The 21,830-nt window shown below is 45.7% G+C and overlaps 1 protein-coding gene across 1 annotated transcript in view; it reads right to left on the reverse strand.

Moving 5' to 3' along the window:
* Window positions 1-21,830, reverse strand: part of ALCAM (activated leukocyte cell adhesion molecule) — a 123,294-nt gene that overhangs the window by 25,277 nt on the left and 76,187 nt on the right. Inside the window, exons 2-6 of the mRNA XM_054163802.1 lie at window positions 9,407-9,507; window positions 6,226-6,445; window positions 2,709-2,773; window positions 2,163-2,250; window positions 287-469 (exon numbers count right to left, since the gene is read on the reverse strand). Of these exons, the coding sequence (XP_054019777.1) occupies window positions 287-469; window positions 2,163-2,250; window positions 2,709-2,773; window positions 6,226-6,445; window positions 9,407-9,507 (657 nt within the window). The remainder of the gene's footprint in view (window positions 1-286; window positions 470-2,162; window positions 2,251-2,708; window positions 2,774-6,225; window positions 6,446-9,406; window positions 9,508-21,830) is intronic.

Below are 21,830 nucleotides of genomic sequence, written 5' to 3' on the forward strand. Positions count from 1 at the left end.
GATGTACTCAGACCTTCTTGCTGAAAAATCAGCTCTGAAGAAACCATTTCAACAGCTAAGCTGCAATTCATAGATTCACAGAATGGTTTGGGTTGGAAGGGACATTAAAGATCATCTAGTTCCAACCCCCCTGCCACGGGCAAGGACACCTCCCACTAGATCAGGCTCCTCAAGGCTGCATCCAACAATGTTGCTGTAATTTTCTAAACCCTCTCTGAATTTGCTTTCCCCCAACCCTCCCCTGAGGTGGACTTCATAGAGCAACAAACTCTCTTTAATAACTCACAGTGAACATCGAAGACAACTGGTTCAGACTGTATTGTTTTCTGGCCAGATGGTCCATAATAGGTCACCATGCAAGAAAACCTGGCATTTGCATCTTCCTTCTTTGGCATGTACTGGAGAGATGATGTCATGGTGAAGAGTCCAGTTGTTCTGTTCACACTCTTTTGCAAATCTATGACCACAGCTGAAAAGGAAAAGGAAATACTGTTTCAGTGTCACACAGCCCAAATCTGCAAGCTTTTCCCTGCACTTTGCTGCCTTCTCTGTATTTGTTAGCAGGCTATTTGTGGGAATGCAAGGAACATGCCACAGGCAACAAACATGCAAGGAACATGGCCCCAAGACATAGCATAAATAGTTTCCTTCTGGTATTGCCACTGATGTTCCACCAGCAATATTTGATCAGTAACATACTGCTAACACAGCAATCAAATCAAACCTAGCTCCTAAATTAAATCCAAACAAGAAAGCAAACTGCAAGCTGGGGGGATTTGTAGAATATGTAATCTCAGCTTCATTTGTAAGACAGGCAGAAGGCTTCAAAAATGCTGGTAAAACCAAGTTTTATGCTCATATTTCTAACTTGGTTTTGTAAGCACTGTCTGTTTCATGGAAGGTAAAATACTGGGGTCTGATGTCAAAATTCAAGTTGAAAGGGGAAGGGAAAAACCCAAATGGTGTTCTTAAATATCCTGCAAAACACCTATGGAAGGTATATACAAATATCTGTATGAAGAAATGATGATCCAGGTGGTCCAAAAGACAACGCTGTACAGGTGTGAAGCTGAGAGTGTTCACACCTTATAAGAAGCTGTAAACTGGATACAGGTTTCTACAAGCTACATGGGATCAAGAGTAGCTTTGCAATAGCATTAACAAAAGTAACCCTCTTCCCTGTGGTGTGATTTCAGAGCTGGAACAGAGAGAGTATATGGAATCAAAGAACTGTTGTGGTTGGAAAAGACCTCCAAGATCATGGAGTCCAACCTTCAACCTAAGACCACCATGGCAAATCAACCATGTCCCCAAGTGCCATATCCACACATTTCTTGAACACCTCCAGAGACAGTGACTCCACCAGCTCCCTGGGCAGCCTGTTCCAATGCCTGGGAAAGGGTAGATGGAAGTGTGTGTCTCTTGTGATTCAGAGTGTTGAAGCTGTTCACACAGGGAGGTCTGTAAGATTTGGGTCTGCTTTTTCAGAAAAATGCCATCTTCCCCATGCTGTCCCCAGCTTCCCCAAGCTGCTGTTACTGATGACTCCTACTGCTCGAACATATGGAGCACAGCAGCTTCCTCTTCTCTAGGCTGAACAATCTCAGGTCCCTCAGCTGTTCCTTGTAAAACCTGTCCTCCAGGCCTGTCACCAGCTTTGTTGCCCTTCACTGCTCATGCTCTAGCACCTCAATGTCCTTCTTGTAGTAAGAGGATCAAAACTGAAGCCAGGATTCAAGGTGCAGCCTCACCCACGGCAGTTACAGGGGTATGATCACTTCCCCACTTCTGCTGGCCACACTATTTCTGCTCCAGGCCAGGTTGCCGTTGGCCTTCTCTGCCACCTGAGCACACTACTGGCTCATGTTCAGCCAGCTGTCAATCAGCACCCCGAGGTCCTTTTCTGCTGGGCAGTTTCCACCCACTTTCCTCCAGGCCCGGAGCATTGCACGGGGTTGCTGTGACTCAAGCGCAGCAGCCAGTGTGGTGCAGCTTGGCTTTTCTGAAAGGCTTAGAAGCTTGCTTCCAGTACATGTTTCCAAATGGGTCATTTTCTTCAAAGGACCAATACCTTAGACTAAAGCAGAGGAACTCTTACAAACCCAGATCTTCATGCATATGGCTGTCTGGATTCAGGGACATTGGCCATTATTGCAACATACCTTCTTCCAAAGGCTGCAGGAGTCTCCCATTCCTGTACCATGTAACGTTGCCTTCAGGGTAACTGTCTCTGGAAACACACTCCCCAAGCTGCAAAACAGAGAGCATTTGTCACTAGTTTCTAGTTTTCATCACTAGGCTTTAGTATCATTCCATAGGTACTTTAGCTAAACATTTCTAGACAGTTCACAGAATCACCAAGGTTGGAAGAGACCTCAAAGATCATCAAGTCCAACCCCTCACCACAGACCTCATGACTAAAGTTCAAATGCTTAGCCCCAAATGTTTTTCTTACATAGGACAAATCCCATCAGTCAAGCTCAGGTAAAATTTGGAAGAAGGTTTGGTGCTTTTTGCAGAACCAGGCAAGGCTAACAGCAGCAGTGGTGAGGGAATTGCTCTGTGCTTAGCCTGGTTACAGACTCTGCAGGTGTGCACCCACGTACACACTCCCTTCTCTGAGCCTCACTCCACCGCCTTGCTCTGACTGTAAAAGGATTTCAGGCAGCTGTCAGACATGTAAATTTGAGGGAGGATGCTGCTCTTACCATTTGTAGCTTCTCTGTTTCTAAGAAGTCTGCTTGATGTAAGATTTCTGGTTGAGAGGGTTGTTCTAAAACATAAATAGGATAAAAGTGCTAGTGAAGGGAGCACAAACAGCTGTTTGAAAAACAAGAAGTTGCTGAAAGATACACAGACTTTGAGACTAAATAGAATAAGCTGGCCTGGTATTGCCTTAGCCATTAAAAGAAGAAAAAGTGAGATATTTCTGCCTTAGTGATAGGAAAACCCATCACCTGAAAATGTGCTGTACCTTCTGTAGTGATTCCCTTACATTCTGACAATATCTATACTGGCACCTGTGAGCAGAGAACCTCATCTGAGCCACTGGATTTCTATGACAGACAGACTCATAGATTCATAGAATGGTTTGGGTTGGAAACCTCTGCCATAGGCAGAGACACCTTCCACTAGACCAGGCTGCTCAATGCCTCATCCAACCTGGCCTTGACCACCTCCAGGGAAGGGGCATCCACAACCTCCCTGGGCAACCTGTTCTAGTGTCTCACCACTCTCACTGTCAAGAATTTCTTCCTAACATTCAGTCTGAATCTCCCCTCTTCCAGCTTCAATCCATTCGCTCTCATCCTACCACTACAAGCCCACGTAAAACATCCCTTCCTGGACTTCATGTAGGTCCCTTGCAGATACTGGAGAAGGAACCAACAGCACAGGAATCTGAGCACCAAGAAAAGCAGCTTTTCTTTGGATATTACTCTGGAGACACTGAGCTGTCACACCATGAAGAGCCAAAATTTAACCTCATGATTCTTCTAAGGCTTCCTTCCCCTAACTGGGACCGCTGCACTTAAGAAATTCAGCTGCTAGAGATGAGTGTAATTAACTGACTCTGAGTTAGTTATGACTTTCTTAAAAATAAACCAAAACAAATAACCTTTTTCTTCAGTGCCAGTATGTCTTCTTGTTTACTTTTCTTATGGTAGATGGACCTCTTAGCTTGCCAAAGTGGAGGATCTATTAGTGTTTCCATCATAAAAGACTACTTTCTAGAGACCACATAACTTGCCTGTTAAAATAGTTTGGCCTGAAGCCCAGAATGCAAATTTTTATCTTCAAAAGAGACACTTTTCCCCACAAGTTTAAAGGGAGAGGTGAAAAGAGTGAGTGGATAGGAAAAAAAAAATAATAAATCAATGTTTATATAGTCACAGAAAGCCTTTAAACCCCAGCTATGCTGCTTAAATAAGCATACATAGTATATACTCCAACTGATTGAAACATCCTTAACTACGCCAGCTTACAGAACCTTGCTCCCCACATCAAGCTCCCTATGAATAATGGATGGTTGTCAGTAATCCAAGTCTGGAGTGAACTTCAAACTACCTTGCCAAAATCTCTACATGCTGAAGAAGCCAAGTGCCAGGTCCTGCACTTAGGTCACAACAACCCCGTGGAATGCTCCAGGTTTGGGGCAGAGTGGCTGGAAAGCAGAAAAGGACCTGGGAATGATGGTTCACAGCCGGCCAAATGTGAGCCAGTAGTGTGCTCAGGTAGCCAAGAAAGCCACCAGCATCCTGGCCTGGATCAGCAATAGTGGGGCCAACAGCAGCAGGGAAGTGGTTGTGCCCCTGTACTGGGCACTGGTGAGGCCACTCCTTGAATCCTGAGTTCAGTTTTGAGCCATTCACGACAAGGACATTGAGGCGCTGGCAACAAAGCTGGTGAAGAGTCTGATGCACAGGTCTGGTGAGGAGCAGCTGAGGGAACTAGGGTTGTTTAGTCTAGAGAAGAGGAGGCTGAGGGGAGACCTTATTGAATCATAGGATTGTTTTGGTTGGAAATGACCACCAAGATCACCAAGTCCAACCATCTACCTAAGACCACCCTGGCCATCAAACCATGTCCCCATGTCCACACATTTCTTGAACACCTCCAGGGACGGTGACTCCACCACCTCCCTGGGCAACTGATTTCAATTCTCCAGTTAGAGAAGCCACCATCTGCTCTCTCAAGGCAGGTTCCCAAAGCAAGGCCAGCTGCCAAACCCTCCCAGCCCCGACACAGGCACCAAGGTCATGCATCAGAAGGACTTATTTCACATTTACTAGCTCAGTGTCTGGAGCGAGAAGACATTTTCAACTTGGCAGCAGCAGAGCCTGCTTTGGTGTGTTTGCAACTTCAGCACACTGCTTATCTCTTGGCTTGAGAGCTTGCCAGAGCACTTTGCAACTCTACAGAGATCCCATAATATGGAGGAAAAGAGCTCACTGCCTGCAAAAGCCAAGTGTCAGTGTCACAGGACAGCAACTAATGTCTGCTGGGCTGCTCTACTTTGGAAACTCTGGCCATAAGTGAGAAAGATGAGGACAGGATCCATCTGGAAAGCTGGTAGAGCTTGTTTCAGTTGTCCAGTGAATGAGACTAGCAGGTGGTACCTGTGCAATGAGCCATTTCAGCTCGTTAGCTCTGAGTTAATCCAGCAGCACAGATGAGGATGTGGCAAGCTCCAGTGAAAACCAGCCTCAGGCAGAACTGCTGGGATACAGCTGAGGTTCAGGTGCACAAGATTGTGGGGTATGAGGGTTTGCAGGGCTGCACCTTAGCTCTGAACTAAAACAGAAGTGCAGCCTCATCTTCCTCCTGGTAATTCAGGAGGGGACAACAGAAGCTTTTGATGCTGGAAATTCATTTTCCAACCGCTCAGTCATTTTCTATCCCTGAACACCAGCTGCTGAGGGATGCTTTAAACCTTTCACAGAATCACTGAATAGTTTGGGTTGGAGGGGACCTTAAATATCATCTAGTTCCAAGCCCCTGCCACAGGCTTATGTGTGTATGAGAAACCATTTGAAATAGAAACATTTGTGAGCTGGGCTCAGAAGCTTTGGTTTCCTTCCCCACCACCACCTCCCAGGACTGTTTTACATATTCATAGTTTGTCTGGGATATTCAGACTCCATTCCAAATGCACACCTTCCACTAGACCAGTTTGCTCAAGGCTTCATCTGACCTGGGCTTGAACACCTCCATGGAGGGTGCATCCACAACCTCCCTGGGAAACCTGTTCCAGTGTCTCACCACTCCCACTGTAATGGATTTCTTCCTAATATCCAGTGTAAATCTCCCCTCCTCGAGCTCCAATACATTCCCTCTTGTCCTGTGACTACAAGCCCTTGCAAAAAGTTCTTCTCCTTCCTACAGAAGACTTTGCTGGGAGAACAAATGGAAAATAATCAGTGCTAATTTTACATTTCTCATTTCCAAGGCCAAATGACATCACATCAGTGAGTCATTATCAAAGTCTAGAATTCTCTTTGAGCCAGCACTTATCATGAATAGGCTGCGAGTGCAGGCAGCCCCGTTACGTAAATGCCACCAGTAGATTACATTGTTGAAAGCTGCAGAAATTTGCTGGCCTTCAGTAATTTACTCAGGCAAACTTAACTTCCCTGGCTTTAATCCTTCCATTAAACACAAGTTTCTGCAATTCAGGACTCGGGTGCTGATGAACGTTCACGGTCGTAACAACTTTGATTTACTTACTGAAGACTTTGACTAACGTTGGCTCTTCGGAGACATCATCCTCCGTAACCAGCATACACACAAATCTCTTCTCGTCGCTGATTCTGGCATTCCTGATGGATAATGTGAAGTTTTCTGAGAGACTCAACCTGTCTTTGTAGTCTGGCACGTCGTCATACTGCACATTTTTCTTTGTTGACGATCTGAAGGCAATAAATACTGGAGATTCATTTGGCATTTCCTACAAGGAAAGGAGAAACACCTCCACGTTGCACAAACATCCATTTAGAAGCTCCTGAAGAGCTGCAGTTGGTACAAACTCATAAATTATTTAAAAAGGAGAATAATTAAATATATAAGCTGATTCAGATGGCTCTTTGCCTGATTTATTCCTGCCACACTGACAAGAAATCCACCTGTACTTCAGCAGAAACTCACAAGAGCTAGTGTAAGACTGCTGTGGCACACATTGTGCATCTCATCAGTAGAAATAATTTCAGTGCTTTGGCTCCACCTCAGCATAGCACAGGACCTCCCCTGATGAAAGCTGGTAGTTCTGGCACCTGCTTATGTGTGCATGAGAAACCATCTGAAATAGAAACATTTGTGAGCTGGGCTCAGAAGCTTTGGGTTCCTTTTCTTCCCCCCCTCCCAGGATTGTTTTACATATTCATATTGTTTGTCTGGGATATTCAGACTCCATTCCAAATGCAGGATTTAATCAGGCATGACTGCCTATTTTGTTCTAAATTAGTTCCTAGGGTTTTTTTTTTCCTGTTTGCTTGTTTCTTGGCTTTTTTTCTTTCTCCTTTTCTTTGTGTTTAAAGGACCCAAGAGCTTGCAGCATGGGAATACACATATAATCAAATAGAATAGAACAGAACAGAACTAATCAGGTTGGAAAAGACCTTTGAGGTCATCGAGTCCAACCTATCACCTAACACCATCTAATCAACTAAACCATGGCACCAAGCACCCCATCCAGTCTCTTCCTGAACACCCCCAGTGATGTTGACTCCACCACCTCCCTGGGCAGCACATTCCAATGGCCAATCACTCTCTCTGTGAAGAACTTCATGTTGTTATTTGTGCATCTCAGGATAATCTGCAGAATATCATTTCTTGTATTAGTATAAGAAATCTACTCTTTATATTCCTTATATGTTAGTATGCAGTTGCCATCCTAAGAAGGAACACAAAGTTCACAGCCTTGCAGAAACCTACCACATCAATGTTTCATTTTTGTGAGAGACAATGTCTACACACTGAGGATTTCATTCCACTGCTCCCCAAACCAGGGACAGGCACTGCTTGCCTTCAAACAAGCTGAGGCAAAAGGTTGAGTCCATCTTTATGTTCAGTATTGTGCTGGGAGCCAGAAGAGGTTTTAATACCCTTTTATCCCTTGCACCTTGTAGCACTGTTGTGAGCAGTGCTCCCAGCACAATACCTCAGCTTGACTGCAGAGCCCACAAAAGCATGATGATGCTGTGACATGAGATGAGCGGTGTCAGAGTCGGGCAGGGAACAGGAGGGAACAGCTAATGCGAAGTTTAAACTCCCTTATAGTCCTTTTGCTTCTCCCACTTTTAACTCCAGGATTACTCTAGATGTCTGTCAGGCAGGAAACAGTTTTGCAGTTAGCTGTCAAGTGAAAACAAGCTCTCAGCTCCACAATCACACCAGCATGCACAGGCAGATGCTGAAGGGAGCAATCCCTGCTCCTGCCATGGTGCGTGTGTCCCAGCACCCTCAGGCTCCCACTGCAGCGCTACACTCAAAAGCACCACAAGAGAAAATGGAGCTCATTCTTCTTCTCATGCAATAATCCTCTGACCAAAAACTCCTAAACCAAACCCTTTCCCTGCTGAAAACCAAAAAATATTGTCATGCTGGGAGCTGGCCTGGGAGAATAAGTATGACTTTCACTTGGTTGTGTGGGCTGTGGCAACAGTTTCATACAACAGTGCTTGGGTGGGCATTTCTACACATTGGATGTTCTCTCCCTTTCCATTTAGAAGAAGCTATAATGTCTCCATTTGCTGCTTGGTACTTGTCCAAGAGGAGCAATGCAAATGCACCAGAAGGAAATAATGCATTTCTTTTTCTCAAAATAACCTTGCCTCTTCATGCAGGCAGTCCTCCCAAGAGAAGCCAGCAGACTAAAAAGCACATTGCAAAATCAAGGCCCTGCATCTTCTGAACACTTACATGAAACAGTTTCACTGTCCCTTTTTTGGGAAAAGATCCTCCACAGACTCCTGACTTTATTTCCCAAAACATGTTTATGGAGCAGGAGTTCTTCAATGGGGGAAGGCTGCAAAACCACCAGCTTCCAGGTTCAAGGGAAGGAAAAGCCCCAGGGGCAGAGGAGTCTGCTGTCAGGCAGGCAGGTGGATGCCATTTTCAAAGGGAACAGAAAATGATGTTATTTTCAATCCACTGAGTAAACATCACCCATCACTGCTGGTAGCATTTTGTTTGACCAGGAGAGGAGATGTAGATGAACTTCACAACAGCAGGAAAACTCACTGTCCCAGTGTCAACCTGAGAAGCCAAAGAGTTTTCTTCCACAGATGCTTCCAGGTTTCATTTGCCTTTGATATGCTTCTCTTTTGGGCCTTGGATACGAGTGTTATCTAGGAGAAGTGCATACTGTGGCGTTCCCACTGCAGGCTGACCCAGACAACCATCAGAGCACTGGTGTCTCTGCCCTTCTTCTCCACGCCACACAAATGGCAGAGTGAACACACCAGCAACTCCTCTAAGGTCAGCACCACCCTCTTCTTCGCTGTGCATGAAATACATTGAAGCATGAAATGTTGTTGAGCGACTGTCTGGATCGCCCAGACCCAGGGACAATGCTTTCCCAGGGATGAAGATGCCCTGCTGCAGGCAGCCTCCTTCAGAAGTACTCAAATGTACAATGATGGCTCTGTCGAGCAAGTGAGACTCCACTGGGGAACATGCCATGTCTCTAACACAGGTTGGCAGAGAACTCTTGAGTAATTATTTCTCTTGAAGGAGATTAATCCCTCAAACCTCTAATCTAGGCAGATCTTGCAGTCTTACAAACACAGGGATGAACGTCTTCATAGTTGAGAGGGAAATCCTATCAATTGGCAGTCTCGTAATGTCACACACAAAAAATTACACATCTTTTACACCAGCTCTAATGAACATAGAGGTAAATTATACTTACATATTTCCATTTGCCAAACATAAGACCATCTGGTACTTCTAGACGACAAGGCATAGTGATAGTGTCTCCATACACTGCGTTTACTGTGTACAATCCCAGAGCTGAGGGAGAAACAGAAAGGAAAGGAAAACAATTTTGAGCATTTTCTTTCTTCACAGCTGTTACAAGAGCAGAGCCACATCCTTTGCAAATGGGTATCTACCAGCAGCAGGATTGCATTGAATCATGGAATGGTTTGGGCTGGAAGGGACCTTAAAGATCATCTAGTGCCAAACTCCTGTCATGGGCACCTTCCACTAGAGCAGGTTGCTCAAGGCTTCATCCAACCTGGCCATGAACACCTCCAGGCAGCGAGCATCTGCGACCTCCCTGCGCAGTGTCTATCACCCTCACTGTAAAGAATTTCTTCCTAATAGCCAGTCTAAATCTCCCCTCCTCACGCTTCAATCTATTCCCCCTCATCCTATCAGTTACAAGCCCTTGTAAAAAGCCCCTCCCCAGCTTTCTTGTAGGCCCCTTCACATATCAGGAGGCACCTCAAAGTCTTCTCAGAGCCTTTTCTTCTCCAGGCTGAACAGCCCCAACTCTCTCAGCCTGTCCCCACAGGGGAAGTGCTCTGGCCCTCCAATCATCTTTGTGGCCTCCTTAGGACCCACTCCAACAACCCCCAAAACTCTTGACAAAAGAGGAGTTCTGTCACTAAAGTAATTTACTCAAACATGACGACCTTTTTGGACCCATGTTTGTGGCATCCAAGTGGATTTCTCTGACAGGATTGTACCTGCTCAACTGCATGAGCACGTAAGACTACAACCAGCACCGACAGCCACTGTCTCCAACTTAAAGCATGAAAACTGATACCCTTGAATGTTTATTTTGTTATCTCACAACCCAGCCGCTTATGCCAGGAGAGGTTCAAGCCACAGTACAGTTTTGTGAGGAGGCAAGCAGACTGCTGCACTCCATAAAAATGCAATATATTTTGATGCACTACATAAAAGTCTTACAAAACAAACAAAGGAATAGAATAGAATTAAGCAGGTTGGAAGAGACCTTTGAGATCATCCAGTCCAACCCATCATCTAACACCATCTAATCAACTAAACTATGGCACCAAGGGAGCTGGGATTGCTTAGCCTGGAGAAGAGGAGACTCAGGGGTGACCTTATTACCCTCTACAACTACCTGAAGGGAGGTTGTAGACAGACGGATGTTGGTCTCTTCTCCCAGGCAAGCAGTACCAGAACAAGAGGACACAGTCTCAGGCTGCGCCAGGGGAGGTTCAGGCTGGATGTTAGAAAAAAGTTCTATACAGAAAGAGTGATTGCACATTGGAATGGGCTGCCTGGGGAGGTGGTGGAGTCGCCATCACTGGAGGTTTTCAGGAGGAGACTTGATGGGGTGCTTGGTGCTGTGGGTTAGTTGTTTGGGCGGTGTTGGATTGGTTGATGGGTTGGACGCGATGATCTTGAAGGTCTCTTCCAACCTGGTTTATTCTATGTATTCTCATCCAGTCTCTTCCTAAACACCTCCAGTGATGGTGACTCTACCACCTCCCTGGGCAGCACATTCCAATGGCCAATCTCTCTTTCTATGAAGAACTTCTTCCTAACATCCAGCCTAAACCTCCCCTGGCACAGCTTGAGACTGTGTCCTCTTGTTCTGGTGCTGGTTGCCTGGGAGAAGAGACCAGCCCCCACCTGGCTAATCTTATTCTCCATGGAGAAGGACCATGTGAGTCCTGGTGGACAAGAAGTTATCCATGGGACAGCAATGTGCCCTTGTGGCAAAGAAGGCTAAGGGTCTCCTGGGGTGGATTAAGAGTATAGCCAGGAACTTGAGGCCATATTTTGTTCAGTTCTGAGCTCCCCAGTTCAAGAGGGGCAGGGAACTACTGGAGAGGGTCTAATGGAAGGCTATGAGGATGATGAAGGGATGGGAACATTTGTCTGATGAGGAAAGGCTGAGAGACCTGGGGCTGTTCAGTTGGGAAAAGAGAAGACTGAGAGGACATCTTACTACTATTTATAAATATCTGAAGGGTGGGTATCCAGAAGAAGGGAACAGTCTCTTTCCAGTGGTGTCCTGTGATAGGACAAGGGGCAATGGACACAAACTGGAACATAGGAAGTTCCACCTCAATGTCTGGAAAAACTTCTTTGCTGTGAGGGTGCTTGAGCACTGGACCAGGATGCCCAGAGAGATTGTTGAGTCTCACAGTATCACCAAGGTTGGAAGAGACCTTGAGGATCATCGAGTCCAACCTGTCACCACAGACCTCATAACTAGACCATGGCACCAAGTGCCACATCCAATCTCCTCTTGAACACCTCTAGGGATGGTGACCCCACCACCTCCCTGGGTCTCCTTCTCTGGATACTTTCAAGAGCTGCTTGGGTGTGTTCCTGTGTGGCCTGCCCTAGGTGATCCTCCTTTGGCAGGGGTGTTGGCCTCGATGCTCTCCAGATGTCCCTTCCAACCCCTCCCATTCTGGGGTTCTATTTAAGTCTGGTGTGCTCTCAAATCTGCAAACCAAACGGCTCTGCACATTTAGGTTTTGGAAAAATGAAGTGAAAAGCTTCCATGAATTATTTAGAAATAGCTCTTTTTTGGAAACCTCAGCACAATGCTATCCTGCTAATGCATAAACATTTACCAAATAAATCTGATCTGCTTATTTTCATTGTCCAAAGCATGTGAGCTGCACAGAAACAACAGACCTGAAAGTGATGGAAAGTTCAAATGCATGAAGTCTAAAGGGGAAGTTGTTACAACTTGATGAATTTGCTAGAACACAGCTTTGCTGAGCTCCTCTCTTCTCAGGCTGCCCCTGCTCTTGATGATACTCCTCCTGACACTGGAGGGATGCTTGGCCTCTGGTGCTTCCCCAGGGTCACTTGGGACTTGCTGGAGAGGGTACAGCAAAAGGGGATGGGAACATCTCTTTAAAAAGACCCAATTCTCTCAGGCTTTCCTCTTCAGTCTGGAGAAGACAAGACTGAGGGAGAATTTCACCAGTGCTTACAAATACTTAAAGGGTGGGTGCCAGGAGGATGGGACCAGTCTTTTCTCAGTGGTGCTCAGTGACAGCACAAGGAGTAATAAGCAGAAACTTAACATAAGAAATTCCATCTAAAGATGAGGAGGAATTTATTTAATCTAAGGGTGGTAGAGCACTGGAACAGGCTGCCCAGAGGTGGGGGAGTCTCCAAAACCTTTCTGGACATGTTCCTGTGTGATGTTCTTAAGCTGAATGTGCCTTGGCAGGGGTGTTGGACTCTGATCTCCAGAGGTCCCTTCCAACCCATACCAACCTGTGACACTGAGGAAGTGCACTGGCTGCCTGCTCTCACCCACAATCTGTGGCTTTTGTCAGGGCCTTTTGCACAAACTCAGAATTTCCCCCTTTGCTCTCCCTTCATTTCCAACTGGAGCTGCAAAATTCAAGGCCTGTAACTAAAGGAATCTTCTTTAAGAGAGGGCAGCAGGATCCTGGTGATGCAGCCAGAGCCACAGAAACACCCAGTCCTTTTTGCAGAGACTGAGCCTTTCTTAGAGATGGAAAAAGCAAACCTGTTCCTACGCATCCCCAAAAGCCTGGAGCTGTGGACCCCTTGTCTTTTCCTGAGTCCTGAGGCAGCCACTGGGATAACCTGAAAATTCTCCTGCTTCCTGCACACATGCACTCTATATCGGGGATTCACACAAAATCACAGCTGTAGAAGACCTTCATGATCATCAAATTGAACAATTATCTAACTCCACCAGGGCCACTACTACACCATATCCTTGAGCACCCTATCTAGACAGCTTTTAAACACCTGCAAGGATGACAATGCAACCACTCTCCTGTTCCAGTCTTTGAGAACCCTTTGGGTAGAGAAGCTTTTTCTCATGTCCAACCTAAACTTCCCCTGGTGCTTCCCCCAAAAGGATTTTTATTTTCTTAAGTAAAATGATGTATTTTCAAAGAGCCAAACACTGAATTTCTTGCCTCAAATTTAAGTTAGAAAGAGTCCAGAGCATTTTTCCCAGGTGGAGACTTCAGAGCTCACTATTAGCACCAGCTCTTATTTTATCATTTGTATCACAGTGACAGACAGGCTGTGATTTGTTCTGTGTGGTTGTGCACAACAAAATGGTATAGGAAAAAAAGTCTTTAGAGTGGTCAGGCATTGAAACAGGCTGTCAGGGAAGTGGTGGAGTCACCACCCCTGGAGGTGTTCAAGAAACGTGTGGACGTGGCACTTTGGGACACGGTTTAATGGCCATGGTGGTGTTAGGTTGGTGGTTGGATTCTATGATCTTAGAGGTCTTTTCCAACCAAAACAATTCTATGATTCCATTGCAAATTTCTCCCTTGGAGAAGCATGGCATGGTAAGGCAGAGAAGCAGGCAGGACGTCTGGAGCTCCACAGACTAAAGGACCGTAGGAGATAACAGATGGCACTACCTGCACGTATCTTAAACCTCCTTTCTTTCACACTGCTCCTTTTCAACTCAACAACTGCTAATCCCCTGATTTCTCTTAGATAATTAGCCACAAACATATTTTAGGTGCATCATTCAGACTAGAAGAGCTGCACGTTCTGCTCTGCTGGGAGATTCACAAAGAGCAGCTGTCTGCTGACTGGCAGTAGCAGATGCTCCACTAGATGGTGCTGAGTTAGTGCAAGCTCTAACGATGAAACGTTTTGGGTTTGGTTTTGGTTTTTTTTAACGACATCTACTAACTTCAATTTTACAGTGATAGGACCAATGTTTTATGAAATCAAGCTATAAACAGAAATATAATGGGAGGCTGGAACAAATTTGTCCCTTGGCCCTCTCGCGCACTCATCCTCATTCTGCTGCAGGAGGGAGGGCAACGTAACTTTAGCTTAGCAAGTTGAATCCCAATTTTCACTGCTGCTAGAGCTAGGAAAAAAAAAATAAGTAAAATAATACACAGCAGTCCTTTCTGGTTCCTCTCTCCCCTGGGTGCAAAATTACAAGAGACTTGCAAATATATATTCAATTAGCAAGCTTGTTAGTACCCGTTCCAATTCCAGTCAAGTGGCATTTAGTCATTTAAAATTCTGTAGTGGCATTCTGCATGACATGGAAAAGCAGGAACTGCTCCTGCTACTGTACTCCCTGCTACCAGGGGAAAACAAAATGACCCTGTGGGATCTGTAATGTCATTCTCTCACAGACACCCATTTAACCCCTGCGAGTTGCTAAGGTAACCGGTATATGCTACCAAAGCTCTTCAAATAGACTCACCCGTGTGAATTAAACTGCTTCTCTCAAAGATTCATATTTATATCTCTCAGAGCAGGTAGCTGATGAATTACCTGATGAAGAGAAAGACTGGCCCCTGATTTTAGAACACTTGTCTCTGAAGTGCATTCCTCAAGGTGGACACACCCCCCCTAAAATAACCAGTTGTGCCACAAATTCTTCCTACATTAAAAATCGTCCTGTTTCCTACTAACTTGATAACACACAATCAGAAAGGCACAGGTTTGGCTTTAAATATGGAGAAATGGTCCCTACAAGAACACAGGAGGTCCTTGATGAGGAATTCTCTCCTCCCATTTCTGCAGCAACGAATCCAGGACATGTATGGAGTGCAAACTAGTTGAATACTGCAAATTATCACCGCAGAAACTGCAGGCGTCTCTGCAAAACAACTTTGTGAACCCACACAGAAACAACACCACCACCACCCCCAAATCTGGACATTCCTCTCTGCTGCTATTAGGTGTTTATAAAATGGTAGGATGAAGGAGAAAATAGAGGAAAATGACTACTTATCTACACAGCAGCACTTGCCATCACACACAGCCACAGAATGGTAGGGGTTGGAAGGGACTGTAAGTCATCGCTGATGAACATGGATGCTGGAAGGTGTCCAGAGAAGGGCAACAAAGCGGGGGCAAGGTCTGGAGCACAGCCCTGTGAGGAGAGGCTGAGGGAGCTGGGGTTGCTTAGCCTGGAGAAGAGGAGGCTCAGAGGAGACTTTGTTACTGTCTACAACTACCCAAAGGGTGGTTGTAGCCAGGTGGGGGTTGGTCTCTTCTCCCAGGCAACCACCAACAGAACAAGAGGACACAGACTCAAGCTCCACCAGGGGAGGTTTAGACTGGATGTTAGGAAGAAGTTCTTCCCAGAAAGAGTAATTTGCCACTGGAATGTGCTGCCCAGGGAGGTGCTGGAGTCACCATCACTGGAGGTGTTTAGGAAGAGACTGGATGAGGCACTTGGTGCCATGGTTTAGTTGATCAGATGGTGTTGGGCGATAGGTTGGACTTGATGATCTCAAAGGTCTTTTCCAACCTGGTTAATACTATTCCATTCCATTCCATTCCACTCTATTCTTAATTCCCAACTCATCCTGAGAAAAAGAAAATAAAAGCAGGATCTACAAATACATGACAAATTGCTCCATGTCCTAACCCAACATAAAGTCAAAGCCAAGGCCCTTGTATCTCATTAACATCAGGAGGGCACAAAGGTAGCTGCAGGGGATAACACAACAAGAAGTCACGGGACAACATGCTCCTGCGTTGCTTAGATCTGCTGCACCTTCCTGCAGCTAATTAAAAGCTCAGACAGATCCTCTGCGTGACTTTCAGATGTTGCCTTCTGAAACTGAGCCAATGCTATTAATAACAACACTAATCCAGAGGTAAGGTATCATCCTGTGTATGATGGAAGAAGCTCTACTTGAACTAGCCATGATTTACATCTATTTACCACATTAATCCAGCTTGCTTTCCATCATGTCATAGACTCCTAGAATCACAGAATTGTTTTGGTTGGAAAAGATCCCTGAGATCATGGAGTCCAACCATTAACCTAACAATACTATGTCCATTAAACCATGTCCCAGAGCACCATGTCCATGTGTTTCTTGAAAGCCTGCAAGGGAGCGTGACTCCACCACCTCCCTGGGCAGCCTGTTTCAGTGCCTGACCACTCCTGAAGGAAAGAAATTTTTTTCCTAATATCCAACCTAAACTTCCCCTGGCACAATTTCAGGCCATTTCCTCTCATCCTATCACCTGGAAACAAGGACAAAAGACCAAACCCCACTTCACTCCAACCTCTTTTCAGGAAGTTGTAGAGAGCAATGAGGTCTCCTCTCAGCCTCCTCTTCTCCAGGCTAAACAACCCCAGTTCCCTCAGCTGGTTCCTCACCAGACCTGTTCTCCAGACCCTTCACCAGCTTTGTTGGTCTTGCTCTCTGGACATGCTCCAGTAGCTCAATGTCTTTCTTGGAGTGAGTGGCCCAAAACTGAACCCAGGATTCGAGGGGTGGCCTCACCTGTGTGCAGTACAGCAGCACAATCATTTTCCTGATCCTATTTTTGATCCAGGCCAGGATGCTGGTGTCCTTCTTGGCCACCTGAGCACACTGCTTGTTTATGTTCAGCTGGCTGTCAACCAGTACCCCTAGGTCCTTTCCTGCTGGGCAGTTTCCAGCCACTCTGCCCCAAGCCCAGTGGCATTGCATGGGGTAGTTGCGCCCCAAATGCAAGACTCAGTACTTGGCTTTGTTAAACTTCATGCAATTGACTTCACAGAGGTGGTTCAGCAGGTCAGGTTTAACTCATTTCCCTTTCTTTGGTCCAGTGCTGAAGAATCTCTGAGCCAGATTAAACCTTTCCACATAGGTTCAGAGAAGGGAAGAAAGCAGTGGCATCAGGAGGTACGATGACTCAGAGAACAATCCCAGCAGGGCACTGATAAATGCAGATGGCATTTGCTGTTGATGCTTTTAATTACAGCATTTTGCAAGTCCCCATGGCAGGGCTAACTGGCATCCTTCTTTGTCCTCCAGGAAGAATCAAACAGTACCCACATATTTAGGTGACAAACCAAAAACCTGCTTAAAAGGCAGAGGAGGTGCTGTTGTTACTTTAGGTCCTCACCTGGAGTAGAGGGTGCAGGTCATAATTTAGTCTAATTATTAATTTTAAATCAATGGGATCACCTAAGGAGAATGAATAGAAGGTAGCTAAAAATCAGAAAGCTGATGTTTCTCCAAGGCAATACAAAAGCTGTAGGACACATGTGGAAAGCAGCCATTTTCCCACCTCTACCTTCCATTTGAAATACTGGATATCAGTATCAAGAAACAGTAAGGGTATTTGAAGCCCAAAAAAAGATACTGAAAACAACAGGTCTGGCAAGTAGGCATTAAATACCCACAGAATTCAGCTACCTTACTCCTCACAAAGCATTATGCTTTTTTGAAACACACAGAGTTTCTTCTTAGAAATAAGTTAAAAACACTTAAGGAAACACCTTGGCACTTCAGAAAGCCTCTTCTATTAAAAACAGGAATTAATATGTTCCCATGCCTCTCAAATCCCCTACAAAGAAAATGTTCCCCTTACCCTTACAAAGGAAGCAGCAACAAAGACAAATCAGCTGAGATAACCTATCTTATCTGACCAAGGCTTATCAGTAAAGAACTCCTCAGCCCCCTCTACCATTTCTGCTGAAGAAGAGAGGAGCCAATGCTTGCTCCTCACAGGCATTTTGTTCTGTATTCGAGCTCTGTATTTCTGCACTGCAGAGTACGAAAAGTTCTCAAGCACAAGTACACAGCTTGGCTTCCTGCATGAACCTAAGTGTGAGCTCAAGGCTGGGGCTACCATGAGTTTAGGTCAAATCCTACTTAAACCACAGTTTTCAAAATGCTAGAACTATAAAATCATAGAATAGCATGGGTTGGAAGTGACCTCCCAAGACTGAGTCCAACACACAGAGCAGGATCACCTAGGGCAGGCCACAGAGGAACATACCTAGGTGGGTCTTGAAAGTCTCCAGAGGAGATACTCCACAAACTCTCTGGGCAGGCTGCTCTACTGTTCCAGCACCCTCATAGCAAAGATTTCCTCATGTTGAGGTGGAACTTCCTGTGTTCCAGTTTGTGTCCATTGCTCCTTCTGCTATCACAGGACACCACTGAAAAGACATTGGCCCCTTCTTCTTGACACCCACCCTGCAGATATTTATAAACATTAAAAAGATCTCCTCTCAGTGCCTAACTCATGAGAACCTCATGAGGTTCAGTAAGGCAAAGTGCAAGGTCCTGAACCCAAGTTGGGGCAATCCTCATCATCAATACAGGCTACTGAGACTCTTGAACATGGCCAGAGAAGGGCAGCGAGGCTTGGGGAGAAGTCTTGAGCACAGCCCTGTGAGGAGAGGCTGGGGTTGCTTAGCCTGGAGAAGAGGAGGCTCAGGGGAGACCTTATTGCTCTCTACAACTACCTGAAGGGAGGCTGTAGCCAGGTGGGGTTGGTCTCTTCTCCCAGGCAACCAGCACCGGAACAAGAGGACACAGTCTCAAGCTGTGCCAGGGGAGGTTTAGGCTGGAGGTTAGGAGAAAGTTCTTCACAGAAAGAGTTGTTAGCCATTGGAATGTCACCATCCCTGGAGGTGTTCAAGAGGGGACTGGACGTGGCACTTGGTGCCATGGTTTAGTCATGAGGTCTGTGGTGACAGGTTGGACTTGATGATCTCTGAGGTCTCTTCCAACCTTGGTGATACTGTGACCTCATCTGTAGTGCTGTGTCGAGCTCTGGGACTCTTAACACAAGTAGTACCTCCAGAAAAATTACAGCTACATGTTCAGGGTCTGAAAAAACACAAACAGCTTCCACAGGCATTTGGTTTAAAACTGAATGTGTGAATCTTGTAATTGAAAAAAAAAAATAAATAAAATGAAATCCTTAAGCAAAAAAAAATCAGGCATCTTATGTAATTTAAAAAAATATTTCTTTAGGCAAAAATCAACTTGCATAATTAAGAAAATATTCTTCAGGTAAAAATGAACTCTCCAAGAGCTAGTGTTCAGCCTAAAATACTCAGGATAATGCCTAATAAGCTCTGCTGGAACTTTTTGGGGGGGGGCTGTTTTGGTTTTTCCTGCTAGGAGTAAGCATAGGATGGTTTCACTTGGAAGGGACCTTGAAAATCATCATTTCACCTTTATACAGCTTCTCTCATATGCAATTCTTGAGTTCTGTTTCTTTTCAACTAGCAAAACAGGTTATAAATGGAAATCATTCTATCTGCCTGTTTAGAAGGAACGGTTAGCGGGGGGGCTTGTAAACTCCTGCTCAAGAGAAGACAGCCTCTGAGGAAGGAAGATGAGAAATACTGCATTCTCTGCTCAGTCAAAAGACAAAGCACAAGCCAAGAGGATGAATCCTAATTCTCAGGAAAGAATTATTCAAATGACTGACTGGAGGACAGGATGCCATCCAGAGGGACCTGGGCAGGCTGCAGAGGTGGCTGAGGAGAACCTCGCAAGGAGAACCGGTTCAATAAGGCCAAGTGCAAGGTCCTGCACCTGGGCTGGGGCAAGCGTCGATATCAGTCCAGGCAGGGGGATGATGACATTGAGAACAGGCCTGCAGAGAAGGACTTCGGGGTGCTGGTGGGTGAGAAGCTGGACATGCAATGTGCATTTGCAGCCCAGATGGCCACTGGCATCCTGGGCTGCATCAAAAGTATCATGGCCAGCAGATGGAGAGAGCTGACTCTGCCCCTCTGCTCTCATGAGACCTCAGCTGGAGTGCTGTGTCCAGCTATAGGACCCCAACACAAGGAGAACACAGACCTGCTGGAGAGGGTCTAGAGGATGCCAAAAAATGATCAGAGGGCTGAAGCAGCTCGCCTATGACTGGCTGAGTGAGCTTGGGCTGTTCAACCTGGAGAAGAGAATGCCATGGGAAGACCTTATAGCAGTATTTGAATACTGGAGCTCTACAGGAAAGCTGTGGAGGGACAGTTTAGTAGTGCTTGCAGGGATAGGATGAGGGATAATGGCTTGAAACTGGAGCATGGTAGATTTAGCTTGAATATTAGAGGGAAGTTTGTCACAATGGAAGTGGTGATGTACTCGAACAGGTTGCCCAGGGATGTGGTGGAGGCCTGATTCCTGGGCACATTCAAGATCAAACTTGAGCAACCTGATTTAGTTGGAGATGTCCCTGCTCACTGCACAGGGTTGGACAAGACCTTTGGGGGGCTTCTTCCAACTCAAGGCATTCTGTGATCTTCCCCCCACTTCCCACACCAGAATACAGCTTTCCCATCTGCATGCTGCCTTCCTGTAAGCTCTGCTTTTAGCTGGATTTGGAATGGTTTTACCACAAGCCTGAAATTTCCCTCAATCATTTCATAGTCTTCAAGCCAGAGGTCTCAGAAAATGATGTCCTTCCAAGACCAGATGGGTTTCTGGTAGATGCTACAGTGTGTGATTTACAGGGGTGACCATAACTGTAAGCTTTACTCTGAAGATGTTCACATCAGCATTTCTCTGACCATTTTCCATCATCCTGGAGTTCATGCAAAAGGAAAGCTACCACAAAATTAATTACTTGCTTGAGCACAACAAACCTTCCTACCTTCCCTCCTCAGCCTCAGTTCCACTGCCCAGCTCAAAGATAACAGAGGAAACTGCCACAACCAATAGCTCTGAAATGGGACCAGCAAATCTCTGGTTTGCTTGGCAGCAGAGAGCACAGCTCTGCTTTTTAATTTGGTTCCTTTTTAAATCTACTATAAATCTGAAAGGAAATCCCATGAAAGCCACCAGTGCTTTTGTACTGCATGGGCAGCAACATTTTCCTTTCAGAGGCAAAGGCCTAAGCATCCTTCCATAAACCATCACCCCAGAACATAACCTGTGATTTCAATGGCCTTCTAATCACACTATTTCACAGAAACCTCAGCTTTTGGCTGAGGATGACACAACAACATTTGGATTCTGTGCTAATCCAAGCCCAGTCAGATCTCTTTTGCAGGCTGATTTGAAGGTTCACATTTTCAAGTCCTTTGAGCAAATCTTACAGGTTTAAGAAACTAAATTTATAGTGGTGGTAAAATGCAGTGCCATTCCATGCAAATAAGAGTTAAAAATGCTTGAGCTACTATAAAGCTAGCAAAGACAATGTTTCTACAAGACCTGGGTGGAACCACACAGGAATAGGGAAGTCAATGTTCCCAAACATTACTGGGCACCAGTGAGGCTGAACCTCAAATACTGGCTTCAGTTTTGGGCCCCTCACTCCAAGAAGGACATTGGGCTGCTGGAGCATGTCCAGAGAATGACAACAAAGCTGGTGAAGGGTCTGGAGAATAGGTCTGGTGAGGAGCAGCAGAGGGAACTGGGGTTGTTTAGTCTGGAGAAGAGGAGGCTGAGGCTCATTTCTCTCTACAGGTCCCTCAAAGGACGTTGGTGCAAGGCGAGGGTTGGTCTTTTCTCCCCGGTATCAGGTGCTAGAATGAGAGGAAATGGCCTGAAATTGTGCCAGGGAAGGTTAAGGTTGGTAATGAGGAAAAATGTCTTTCCTGAAGGAGTAGTTGGTCATTGGAACAGGCTGCCCAGGGAGGTGGTGGAGTCACCATTCCCGGA

This window comes from Dryobates pubescens, chromosome 8 (genome assembly GCF_014839835.1).
Source record: "Dryobates pubescens isolate bDryPub1 chromosome 8, bDryPub1.pri, whole genome shotgun sequence".
In the NCBI taxonomy this organism is placed as follows: Eukaryota; Metazoa; Chordata; class Aves; order Piciformes; family Picidae; genus Dryobates; species Dryobates pubescens.